The sequence below is a fragment of the Gasterosteus aculeatus genome, unplaced genomic scaffold (genome assembly GCF_964276395.1).
Source record: "Gasterosteus aculeatus unplaced genomic scaffold, fGasAcu3.hap1.1 HAP1_SCAFFOLD_58, whole genome shotgun sequence".
Lineage (NCBI taxonomy): Eukaryota > Metazoa > Chordata > Actinopteri > Perciformes > Gasterosteidae > Gasterosteus > Gasterosteus aculeatus.
The window spans coordinates 26,452-39,998 of record NW_027554913.1 but is presented as its reverse complement, the minus strand read 5'-3'; the positions used below and the strand labels follow the sequence as shown (position 1 = coordinate 39,998).

The following is a 13,547-nucleotide window of genomic DNA, read 5'->3' as shown; positions in this document are numbered from 1 at the left end:
TGATTTCCGTGGTATCTATTAAATGAAGCCTGCTGTAGGCTGAAACTTTTATTTCTATCAAAAAATGTGACAGTTCCAGTTTAGATATCCAACATAATTTTTAGTCACAATAGTCACATTGAGAAGTGTTCAAATCATTTAAACAGAGAATGCTTTTGTTTCTGCCTACCCCTTTTGTACCTTTTGTCTTCTACCATTTTGTGTACCAAACCTTGCCTGTCTTCGACCACGTGTGAGGAAATAAACCCATTTGTGAGTTTGACATCCGTTCCCAAGGTGTACACTTTAGTCCTCCGGTTGCTATTCTTGACAAGCACACTCGAGAAATACAGAATAAAAATAATGTCTGGTGCTACTCTTCATAACCTACTGAATATTGATTAATAACACAAGTAAAACCTACTTACATAAGTGTAAAACCTCGAGGGGCATCAGTATAGATCATGGGAATGACCATCTCCCACGTAGTACAGCCTGCAAAAACAGTGATTTATTAAGTACTTAATGCACAGGCACTGTTGAACTATTCCTTTAATGTTCCTGCAGTGGCCCATAGTCTATCCCTGTTTGATTTTGTTGTGGTAAGTTAGTATTTTGTAGACATTTTTAAGCATTCGTCAGGTGGCGGTTTCTTTTTTGTGACAACAGAGCAGCCTGTGGCTCAAATATAATTTTACTTTACTCTAGTCCCCACGAAAGAGCACAACATCGTTTGTTTCTCAATGGGTTTTATCTGTGTCTCCTGCCAATGCAGATAACACTACATGAACAATTTTATAAACCAATGGGACATGGCCTAGTAGCAACATATGGGGAAAGTTATTTGACTGTGAAATTGTGTTCTAATGGCATTAGTAATTAATAAAGAAACCTTCAAAGGCCGAAGTACTTCCACTCCAATTACGGCTGAAATGGAATAATGTTTGAAAATCACCTGGATCCTGCTTAGCATGCCCAAGCTATTTTAGTCTAACTCATCATGAGGCCTCTGGGACTGGATTGCCCATTGATGCACATTCAGGAAATCCTGGAGGTTCAGGAGGTACTTGATGCATTCAGGTAGGAATCTCCATAGATCTCTGCTCCGATACATTGTTTTTTATGCACAATTTGTATGGTTGGTATTACAACTGGTGATTGTGTGGCAATTGTAGCGCTTTTTACATATATCGAATTCAGACTACGATAAAATATAAGATAAAAGTTTATCAGGTCTTGCAACGCCACCTCGGGGATTTCACCTGAGGATTCAACCTAGCTCACGGTGTAACACGTTTGAAACAAGTGTAGGGCTGTGGCTTACCGATGGTGAGGGGGGCCCAGCACAGGTAAGGATCCCAAACAGAAGAGAGGAGGCACCCCGTTCGCACGTGTATGACACCCACACCCACACACGCACTCACACGTGAGTAGCGGTCCCCTGCGGTCGAATATAACGTAAAATCAATGGGGTAAACACGTCAATGACAGAGACTCGTGAAAGGAACGTACCCACCGATCAGGCAGTAGTCATCTGCTCCAGAAGGCTGTAGGAAGCCAACAAAGCTGCTACCGGTGGCTAAGTAACAAATCACAGTTGTTAATGGGACTCCATATTACAATAAACCTGAGTTACACGCAACTCACTGACAAGCCCGCGGGTACGACGCCCTTGCAGAACAAGGGAACCCGTCAGATGGCCTGCACCTGACGTGGACGTCCGACCAGAAACGCAACTCTTTGTATGACGTTAGATTGAAGCCCCAGGAATCCCCACCGTATTTATGGGAGACCCCCTCTCCTGTCATTGGCTGGCAGGTGCTTGATAGTTACGGGCAGGAGGCTTCAGTAATAAGCTCCCTTCTGCTACATTCGACAGATGTAATGTGAGGAATACCAACGCACATCTTTGTGTAGCAAATAAACCATCTAACGAGAGAATATAACATTGGTACCAAAGGACTACATTTTTCATGATTTGGTCACACCACCACCATATGCTTGGAATGCCTCTAGCTAACCCCTTTTATGTAGGAAATCTATAGTCATACTAAAAAAAATGCATGTTTTGGAGTGATGGATCTTTTTTTTCTACCCTTGTATTGATGGGGAGTTCAACATAACTTCTATCAAGGTCATGCGTAAGTTCAATCAGGATGGCTATCTTTCCAGTCCATTTCATTGATATTTTCTCAGGTGTTCACTTTAAATCAACCAACCAGATTCTGCACAGTTTTCTTAAGCCAATTGTATTGTCTCGACGAATCCTCCGGAACTCCGCAGGCAAAAAGGAAGAACGCTGTGTCCCGTACTCTTTCTGCACCAGCAACTCTGGGACGTCTTAGGCAGACTACACTGCCATCTCCACCCTGCAGTCATATGGCAGCTCCGTCCACTCCACGCTGCTGGCCTTCAATCTTGGGTATTTTTGTAGATTGTTAGTCAACAGTAACAGTAGGACTCACAGTACCAACCAGCCATTATGTTAACTCAGCTGCTCATGATAGTTCAGGCTCCTCGCTGCTCAAACCAAAATTTTGTCTCTGCTCCTCTTTATTCCATTGACAGATGAGGTAACATGGACTGGACTGGACGTCTGGAGTTCCGTGGCCTGCTCCACTCACTCTCACTCAATCAATAGGAAAGCGTCCTCTACAGTTGTAAAATTGGAGCACATCCAAGTGATTTCAAATCATTATTCACGGAATTAAATACAACTAAGAAGCAGGTAAACTTACTTCAAACTTAGCAGGAGGGAGCCTCTCTTCATGGCGGCATGAAGAGAGGGGGAAACACAGAGCGACACGGAACGAGTAAGAGAAAAAGATAAGAAATGAGTAACGTTGCGTTGTGCCAAGAATGGACGGATTTGTGACTAGTGTAAAGCGGATAAAAGTCTGTTACAGCTTTAACAGGCCTCCACTGCTGTAGCAGACCACCACAACAACAGCACAAAACATTACAAGCATCACAAGCAGTATGGACAGCCAAGAGACACTCCAAGTTGCTTGCACTTATTGTTTTTACACAGAAATGAAGTTATTATGATTGGTATTTTATTTTTAGTAAAAAAATTAATAAAGTGGAAAGTGGAAAAGGGGGTAATGTATACTTACTTTAGAATTTTTTTTTTAATAATATATATATTAAAATGCAATTAATTCAAAACAGAGAAGCTATGACCCATTAACGGAGAGACTCTTATATTCACTATTAAAACGCTCTCTCAATCAATACTGAAACACACATACATACATACTCTAAACCTATGCACACGCATATATAAAACATTATACTGTACATACTGAAACACTTACACATACATATGAGAAAACACACACGCATATATACTTTATACATATTTTATATATATATTTATACATGTTTTTATACGTATCTATCTGAAACACTTATGCATGCACATATGAAAAGGTTGTACAATCAAAATTATTCAACCCCCCATTGCACAAGTTTATTGGCAAAATATACAATTTCTCATCTGTTTGCAATAAACTAATTACACAATAATTGTTTAAGTAGTTTAATGAAACTAATATTACAAAGGTTTTATCCAAATTCAACACAAAATGCTACTTTTAATGACTTAATAAATTTATTGCAGTCTCAAAATGATTCAACCCCTTCATGACAAGCATCTTCAGTACTTTGAAATGATTCAACTCCCTGTATCAAGCACACCTGGTGCAACTAATTCATTACTTCAGGTGTGCTTGAGATAGAACACATAAATACCTGGTCTGGCTTAAGGTTTGTTGAGAGTGACCTTTGATTGCATGTTAGAAATATGTCAAAAGAAGTCAAAAGAATTGTCCAATAAGAGAAGCGGATCATTGCCTTGCACAAACAAGGAAAGGGATACAAAAAGATAGCAAAAGCACTGAATGTCCCTAGAAATACAGTTGGAAGCATAGTTCGCAAGTTCAAAGTTGAAGGAACAGTGGCTACACTACCTGGACGTGGCAGAAAGAGGAAGCTATCAGCGGCTCCCCCCAGATTCCTGAGGAGGCAAGTGGTCAAAAAACCCTCGAGTGACTAAAAAAACCTGCAGCAAGACTTGGTGGCAGCAGGCACTGAGGTTTCAGTTTGCACAGTAAGGCGCATACTAAACACTGAAGGGTTCCATGCCCGGACTCCAAGACGCACACCACTACTGACCCAAAAGCGCAAGAAAAGTCGGCTCCAATATGCTGAAAACCACATAAATAAGCCACCGTTTTTTGTTTTGGAATTCTGTTCTGTGGAGCGATGAGACAAAACTGGAACTATTCGGGCCTATGGATCAGTGCTATGTCTGGAGGAAGAAGAATGAAGCATATGCTGAAAAGAACACCCTGCCTACAGTGAAGCATGGCGGTGGCTCAGTGATGCTCTGGGGCTGCTTTGCTGCCTCTGGCACTGGAAACCTGCAGCGTGTGGAGGGCACGATGGATTCAGTCAAATATCAGGAAATCTTCGGAAAAAAACGGCATGCCGTCTGTGATGAAGCTGAAACTTGGGCGTCATTGGACCTTCCAACAGGACAATGACCCCAAGCATAACTCAAAGTCCACCAAGGCTTGGTTTCAGAAGAAGAAATGGAAGATTCTAGAGTGGCCGTCACAGTCGCCTGACTTGAACCCCATCGAAAATCTCTGGTGGGATTTGAAGAAGGCGGTTGCAAAACGCACACCAAAGAATATTACTGAACTGGAGGCCATTGCCCATGAGGAATGGGCTACGATTCCTCAGGAACGCTCTCAGAAGCTGGTGTCTAGCTATGCATCACGTTTGCAGCAGGTCATAACAGCAAAAGGGTGCTCTACAAAGTACTGAAGATGCTTGTCATGAAGGGGTTGAATCATTTTGAGACTGCAGTAAATTCATTAAAGTCATTAAAAGTAGCATTTTGTATTGAATTTGGACAAAACCTTCGTACTATTAGTTTTGATTAAACTACTTAAACAATTCTTGTGTAATTTGTTTATTGCAAACAGCTGAGAAATTGTATATTTTGCCAATAAACCTATTGTGCAATGGGGGGTTGAATAATTTTGATTGAAACTGTATACATTGTATAACACTTAATAACTGAATCTCTTCCATATGATTACAAAGATATAAAAAGTTTAGATACATGTGTTTTCCCCTAAAGGAAAAAGTTGAAGGAAGAAAAAAAAGGTCTTATTATCTCCTGCCAGTTCCAGCAGCCTCAATAAAATTAGAAATTTACTCTGGTCTTTGTTTTTCTTTTTCAAATTTCTCACACGCAAGGAGATGCTCACATGAATACACCCACCCACAGACACACACAGCTCATGACTGGGGAGGCAGGTTAATCTTTATTGAGGCTACAAACAGTTATGGTGACAAACAGTCACCGTACGTGGCGATGTTAGCAGAACACCTTTGTTAATTAAAAAGCTGGTCTTTGTTATACCTTCACCAATAATAACAGCTTTCTGAGTCAGGGAGATAAGCTGTAAGGTGGGGCTTCTATAAGAGGAAAACAAGGCTGTGTGTGTGTGTGTGTGTGTGTGGTCTCTGCCCATGTGATAATGCCTGCATGAAGACCCATTCCAGTGGATACGGTCAAGACTTGCATGCTTAATAGCTCAGTATTGTCATCTTTTGACTACGGCCTTCCTGTTATTGTGTCCAACAGTAATTTAAAAAGAAGTTCAGAAGAGTGAAACGGGCAAGTCAAAACAATGCCGTCCATCCCCACCGAGTTTGTCACCAAAGGAAATAGGATAAGACAATTTACAGAAAGCCTGTTACAACAATTCTCCTACTCCCTTCCAACTACCGATACTCTTTGCAAATAAAGCGTCCCCTTCTACAGCATTCTACATGAATGTGAGACAGCTATCATTACCGGCCCCACTAAAAGATAAAACAAATCAAATTCAACAATTTAGCACCCCACTACATGTAAACTCCATATGATCATACAGAATGATCTATAGGGCATTTATGTAGTGTTGGTGTAATTGTACAAATGTCTCGCCTCGGTTTTCTACCCTTTTCTTCAGTCTTTACAAAAAACAGGAAAGAGCCTAGAAAGCGATATTTTTCTAGCGTACATGTTATTTCCACATCACAACTTAAAGCTCATAACAACAAAAAAGTCGGAACAATAACTTCCCCGCTCCTCAAGTGGGACCAACATGTGAGCACTTGAATGCGCCATCTACCTACGATGATTTCTGTCTTGACTCGAGGCCACTTCGTTCCATCCTGGCTCATCCAGTGAGTGCAACTGCCGCACTACTTTACACTATCAGCTTGACGTTTAAATGCTCTGAGCAGTGAAACCTTGTTCATTCTCGTACACTGGGGCCAGCGCCTGCTGCCGCCTTCTTTCAGCAACCACAGCCGGCTTCCCTACCACTGGCACCATCATGCTGGGCTCCCATATCTCATGTCAGCTGGGGCCACTTTCTTCCCTCTCAATATATTTGATCTGTGATGGGCACCGTCTCTGCACCTGAAAGAAATAGACACGATCAGCTTCCCCTGTGTGAGATCCTGATTGTGAACTCACCCAGTCACTCATGAATCCCAGTGTTGTATTGGTTTTGGGCCGTGTCCATAGGCGTCGGGGTGACGGTACAGGGGGAGCAGCTGCAGCCCTACTTTTATACTTGTGGGGACCGGGCTCCCGACGCCACTGTCCTTGTTGGTGATAAGCAGTGATAACAGCAACTTGTCTTGGAACGATCTACCGTCTTCTTTTCGCTCGCAAAGTGCCCCTGATTGATGCAGTTAACTTTACAGTCTACAACCTTTGCGGCCATGGGACCGTGCCCTAGGCCCTCTCCGGTGATCCACCCACAACAGTTTTATAAAATCCTGTTGGAAACACTGTCATATAATAGTGCAATATAAACTATACTATAATGTGAAAAGTGCAGGTTGTGTTTGAAGGCTCTGCATTCCAGGAAATTACGCTTTCAGGTGTTAATTAAATATTAAATTTCCTGTGATACTTCCCCTTGTCCCGTCATTCGGCCTATCCTCTTTGTACAACCAGTCATGTATATTAGATGGAGGCGGATCAGGAGGAACCTAGTGTTGACTTACTATTTATTATCTTCAACATTCAGTTTTTCCTCATTTAGTTTTTACTCCTTATGGAACATCTTTGTTTTTATTTGGCTAATTAACACTCAATGTATTTTCATCAGGCAGGAAAATTGGAAATCTTTCCTACTTTTTTGTTTGGCAAATTCCCACAGGATCAATAAAGCTCTCTTATCTTAAAGGGGTCATATTATGAAAATCCCACTTTTTCTACATGTATATTCTACACATTAATGTGGCTGTCTGGCATGTTTAGCAACGCTGGAAAAAACTTTCTTTATGATTCCTGTAATGAAACAATATTATTTAATACAACTTGTTTGGTCTAAGTAGAACCAAGCAGAAGGCCGTTACGCGCCTTGGCCTCCCTTCACCACATCCCCCCCAACACGCCCCCCAAGCACTCAACTTCCTTCTTGCAAACCTCTAGCTAACACCATGAAGCAGACTCAATACTCAGAATGTGCTGTAGTCAGCTGCACAGTTCCACACAATTCACATGGCGTCCCAGGCTTAGAAGGCTCAAGAACCCAATGGATTCAGGTCATATATGAAGACCACGAGAAGAATAACGTTGGCAAACAGGTGACGCAGCCACGTGTGTTTTGAGCTGCAACATTACCACACAAACAAACAAGTATTTGCTCACATTGCATGTGAATACAATGCATGACTTAATGTGCTACTGACAACTTACTTTCCACGGCGATATCCATCGTCATCGATGAGGTTTTATTGATAAGTGGTTTAGACCATGTGTCGGGAGTACTGTTCAAATGCTGTAGTGGCGGTTTCCTCCAGTTCGTGACAGTTTATCAAAACCAATAATAGCAGAAGCAGAGCTGCTCCACACAGAACCTCCACCCATACAACATTTTTACCGTAAACATCTCTGGACAGCTGAGCAGCACAAACGATATGCGTCGCAAACAACAATAGATCACGGTTTTTGTTGGCTGGGTTGTAATTGTGCCTTTCTAGTTATGGGAAAAATTGCCCCCATATAATGACTTCACCTGATACGAAATGGGCAGACCGTGTGAGGTTTGAAAATGTCTTAAATTGTTGACCGTCTTGGGCACACCTCCCATTCCAATCCTGCTGCAGCCACTAAGAACTCCCACTGCAGGTTTATAGACAGTCGCTTGGTTTCACCGCAAGCTTTACAGACGCACTGAGCTCATGTAGCACATGAAGAATTTCCCAATTTCAGATCAGATATCAACCCCCAACGCCCCCCACAAAAAAATGAACGAGTCGCTTTGGTCAGGAGAGAATATTGGATTTAATATGAAATAATAATCCATGAACCCTGCTTGTACTGACTCGACAACAACAGCGAGGCTTGTGTGTGTGTTGATCCATCTACATTCTCTCTCTCTCACACACACACACACACACACATGCAAAGCACACAATGACACAAAAACAAACACATATGCTGAAATTAAATTGTATTCCTACACATTGCATGACATTAGAAACAGGTGTGTGGGCGTGTGTGTGTGTGTGTGTGGGGGGGGGGGGGTTGCTGTCACGTCACATCGTCACGCTTATTAACCCCTCCACCCCCTCCCCATTATCCCCGGTGACGTATGCGCACAAACTACTTTAACAAGCCGCGGTGCCGGAGCGCTTCACCGAGCACTCTGAGCGGACTGCGCACGCGAGTTTAACGGGGTAACGACTGCTTTTTTTCCCCGCCTGAGCGCCGCGGTCCGGTAACGTTTACCCAGAAAGAGACGCCTTCCTAGTTCCTCCAACTGACTGAGCTGTGACCCTTTTCACAGCGGGGAGCTCCGCGCCACCCGTCAGCTTCCAGCTTTGCCGCCACGCGCTGAAGAGGACCGCGCGCAACAGCTCCTGTAGCGCGTGAAACAACACCGAGGTGAGAGGCGAGCGACTCGCGCAACTTTCTACCGCGCGGACTTTTACTGCTGCCGGGTTACGATCACAGCATGTGGAACATGTATTCACATGATGGATTTTACACAGTAGCAGTTGGGACAGAAACAAAAATAAGTTTAAATAACAATTTAAATGTTAAACATTTTATTTATTGAAGCAACAAAGGAGAATAATGTTACTAATCTGATGAAGTTTCTGCTTTGTATCATTTCTCTGTAGTCGATGGCCGCCCCCGCACACAGCAGCTGCGTGTGGATTCTGGTTCTGGTTCTGGGCGCGTGCGTGTCTCAGGTGGTGGGAACGGAGTGCGGGAAGGAGTGCGCTCTGTGCGTTTACCGTCTGCTGGCACAGCAGTCTGGTTTCTCCTCCCCGGTAATGTCACTACTTCATTCCCATGAAGTGGGTTTATTTCTAATAAACCTTTAGACCAAACATGATCATGTCAGTGGGGCCAGTCTGGTGTCCTGCATATAGTACATGCGATCATGAATAAATACATGAAAACAAATAAACTAAGGGGGTGTGGTTGAAAAGCCCAGTAGTTTGGTTTCTCCTCCTTTTGAAGTCATATTAGAATTATTCATAAGTTATAATAAGTCCAGTGGATAACTAATATTAGCCCAGGGCTGCTCCTGTTATATATGAAGCCAAATATTTAGAAAGGGAAGTTTGGGGTCCCCTGCTGGAGCTGTTGCCCCCGCACACGACCCCAGATAAGCGGTTAAAGATGGATGGATGGAATATTTATCACTATATTTGGATATTTTCCCGACACTTTCTCCCTTTGATCCATTCCGTTTAGTCGTTCCTCCGCTGCTCTTTCATGTCTCCCCTCCTCCCCTCTTGATATCTTCATTGTCGTGTCCTCAGTTATTAGATGCGTTTAATGATGACGATACTGTCGCATACGCCTTTACAAAAATACTTTGTTACTGCTGTCATTTCATTGAAGGGCTTAGCCCCCTATTTTATTACTTTCTACTTTTCTCTCGCCCTCTGATTTCCATCCCTCCTCTCCCTTTCTTCACCATCATCTTTTCCAATTTGACCCCCCCCCTCTGGTCATGCTACCCGTGGCTGTAATCATGGTGATATGGTTCTGCAGGTTTCAAGATAATACTATAGAAACTGGTCGGGTGTCCATCCATTCTTCTTTCCTCTTCCTTCCTCCGTCTCTTACTTCACAAAACCTTTGCTCTCTATTCTATCTTCTCCTACTTTATATTTCAGTGGATTTTCTGAAAAAGCGATATCAACATTTTTATTTAATCGATGTAAATTCATTTAATGGGAAGATTTAAAAAGTCTTGCTTAAAAATAGTAACTACAATTTTTCATTCTCTAAAACAAGAGCAATTGTGTGTTGAAGGATCAAAGTGTACACATTTATAATTCCTTAATTTTCAACAACTAAGAGCGTTTTCATCCATACAACATACACTAAATTATTTGGAAATGCCTTGACATTCACTGACATGTGGATTTAGTTCAATGAATTTTTTCCCTAAATGCTTCAACACTACTCAAAGCTGTGATTGTTAGGAGGGGAAGAGGAAATTTTGATCTTAAGCCCAGTAATGTGTCCACGTTTGGTTGTTGCTCTCCCTTTTTCCCGATTGATACAAACATTCGTTGTTGTAAACTTCCCACCATGACCACCAGAGGCTGCTAATCCACCACCCTCCAAGCCCCCGGGTGCCAATATGTCCTCAATTCAATTTTCCCGTTCATTAATTCTGTCTTCACAAGCCAGCAGCGCTGAAAGCTCAGCGAGAATCCCTCCTCCATCAAACGAGTGAAACCCAATGACGCATATGAGGCGGGGACCAGTATGCGGCCAGTATGCAGCCCCCAGGTCCCTGTTGGATGACTGGGGGGGCCCACAGCTTTAATGGGAGGGCGGGCTTCGACTAAATAAATAGGATAATAGGATACTGTATCGATATGTGAGCTGCAGACTGCTGCATGTGTTTTGGAGAAAGAGAGCTCAAGTTGACTGATTTTTCTCGGTTCAAAAGGAACCGGCCAGTCGGCACCAATGGACGTGACCAATGCTGGTGTGGAGCTCTGCATCGCGATCAGCATGACTTCACAATACGCACTCATTCCCATATTGTAGTTGGGCAGAACCTGTTACCTGACCAGTGACCTGTTGCATTTTAAAACCAACCTATGAGAAAAATGAATTTTTAAAAAGTGTAGACATGTTTTGTTAGAAAACACAAAAGCAGTGTAATGTCCCCTAATGAAGATGGATTACCCATCCATCCATCTTCAAAGCGCTTGTCCTGCACACAGGATCATAGGCAGCTACGTAAATGCAGCTTTCTGGAATATTCACTAGATAATAGATATAATGGAGATAATGGGAGATAATGGGAAAAAAACAAAAAAGCAAGACAAATTCATATTTAATATCAACTGAATATACTGAATCTGGGAAGTCACTGAGCAAAGGAGAAGTTTGTACAAACAGAAGTTGCAAAACTGGTGACCTGTATTATTCCCGTATTCGGTGAGGTTAAATTACTGTGGCTTCCTCAATCGGGTCTGGTTAGAATGTCCGTCTCGCATTAAGGTAAACCGGAGAATGCATTGGTAGATCGGTTAAATGGACTCCAACCACTCAAAATGAATGAGTGCCATGTAACCCCGCTTCAAAACAAATCAAATCAAAAAAGTGATGAAACCGTATTGACTGAATTATTGATATTTCAAACACTGTATTGAAAAGATTGTGAAGAGTCACAAAGATCACTTTTTTTTTCCAGACCTGCTCACTAGAGTGCAAGGGTGGGTTGGACACCCAGAAGCTCCGCCTGTGCCGGGACTTCCTTATAGAGGAAGAACACAACATTCCTTTGAATGCCGACCCCCTTCAACCACAGGACCAGGAGGCCTCGGACGAAGCGACGGCCGACGAGGACGACTCCCCATCACCACAGCACCTGCTGGCCAAGAAGTACGGCGGCTTCATGAAGCGCTACGGCGGCTTCATGTCTCGCCGCTCCCCCTCTCAGGAGGGGCTACTGGAGGATCCCGGGAACCAAGACGAAGAAGAGAGCGTTCGCCTGGAGATCTTAAAGATTCTCAACGCCGCGCCGGAGCAGGGCGGCGAAGGTCCGGGAGGGGATGCGGTGAAGAGGTACGGGGGCTTCATGCGCCGGGCCGGGGGAGGGGTGGCCCAGGGCGACCTGTTGGAGGCGGTGTTGGGCCGCGGCCTCAAGAAGCGCTACGGAGGATTCATGAGACGCGTGGGCAGGCCCGAGTGGCTGGTGGACAGCAGCAAGAGCGGGGGGATGTTGAAACGAGCCTGGGAGAGCGGCAGCGAGTTGCAGAAGAGGTACGGGGGTTTCATGGACTAGACCGCCACAGTTAGAACCCTTCATCCCTACCCATCCCTCTTACCACCACCTCGTAATCTGGACTTGCTCACTCTGCTTTGTATGACGTGCTACTGCTTACTTCGTTGGTTTAATTGTTCCTGTAATGACAAAAAAAGATAAACACGCGTTGTTCAGATGTGAACTTTTTTTGGTCTGTTTCTTTTTCCTGATGTATTATTTATTAAACTGGTTTGTTGATCAAGGTGTGTTGGTCCGGGTATGATTTAAAATAACGTAACTCTATATTTTAGAAGCGGGGAAGTCTCAATGAAAGGCTCTTTTAGAATATCTGAGTGTATCAACATTGCTTCTGTCTTCTCCATAAAACGGCCACTTTATCAAAAGCAAGAGGGTAAGTAAGTAAGAGACGATAAGCCTTGTTTTGCAGGTTTTATAATTAGTTGGACATGACACCTGAACCGATATTACAACTGACTCTTAATTAAAGATGCTACTTTCATCAACATGTTTTTATATTAACAATGTGTCAAATATAAAAACAGTAATCAAAATGGGAAAGGGCTTAAAGTGATAGAACATTACCCCAACCTACCCGAGCTCAACCATTAACTTAAACGTCCACTATGTTCACAAGCTAATAGGAGCACTGTTTAGCATTCTACAGGGCCTACAAGCAGAAACAGAATATTATATTCATAAAGTTCATTTGTCTATAATCACCTGGAATTTAGCTTAAACTGAGCCTTCATACCTACACAGAGAATGCTTCTACTGTTTGTACATACTTTCCAAATAATTAGCATACTAGAAGTCCAGAATCACCAGCTAACCTCTCGGCTGCCGTCTTCACAGAGTGGCCTTTGAACTAGAGATATTCTTCGGGAGCTGGACCGGTACTACTACTACTACCCATGTACTGGACCCTAGGCATGACCTAACAGAAGAGTGAGAGACCGTGGAGAAGGATGCTTGTGAGTGTCGTGCTGAATGAACGCTTAGAGTGACCTGTGGCAGATACTGTAACCGACAATGTGACAAAGTATTTTAGAGTCGATTTCGGTTTAACATGGTTTAAGGTTGGTGATTAGGGTGAGGTTTTTTTATGTATTCATGGTTAGAGGTTACACTGCATAAATAGATGAGGAGTATGGATGGATGGATGGATAGACGTCAGCCTCTTGTCATCTTCCAGTATCCTTAAAGGTGAGCTCCCAGCGGTAAAAATGCACC

The 13,547-nt window shown here is 43.2% G+C and overlaps 1 protein-coding gene across 1 annotated transcript; it reads left to right on the top strand.

Annotated features, from left to right (window-relative positions):
- The first annotated feature begins 8,701 nt into the window (after positions 1-8,701).
- LOC144394819 (proenkephalin-A-like) lies at positions 8,702-12,560 on the top strand. The gene is made up of 3 exons (XM_078098045.1): positions 8,702-8,950; positions 9,190-9,342; positions 11,742-12,560. Exons 2-3 carry the CDS (start codon positions 9,193-9,195, stop codon positions 12,333-12,335), a joined length of 744 nt encoding a protein of 247 aa, XP_077954171.1. The 5' UTR covers positions 8,702-8,950; positions 9,190-9,192; the 3' UTR covers positions 12,336-12,560.
- The last annotated feature ends 987 nt before the right edge of the window (positions 12,561-13,547 follow it).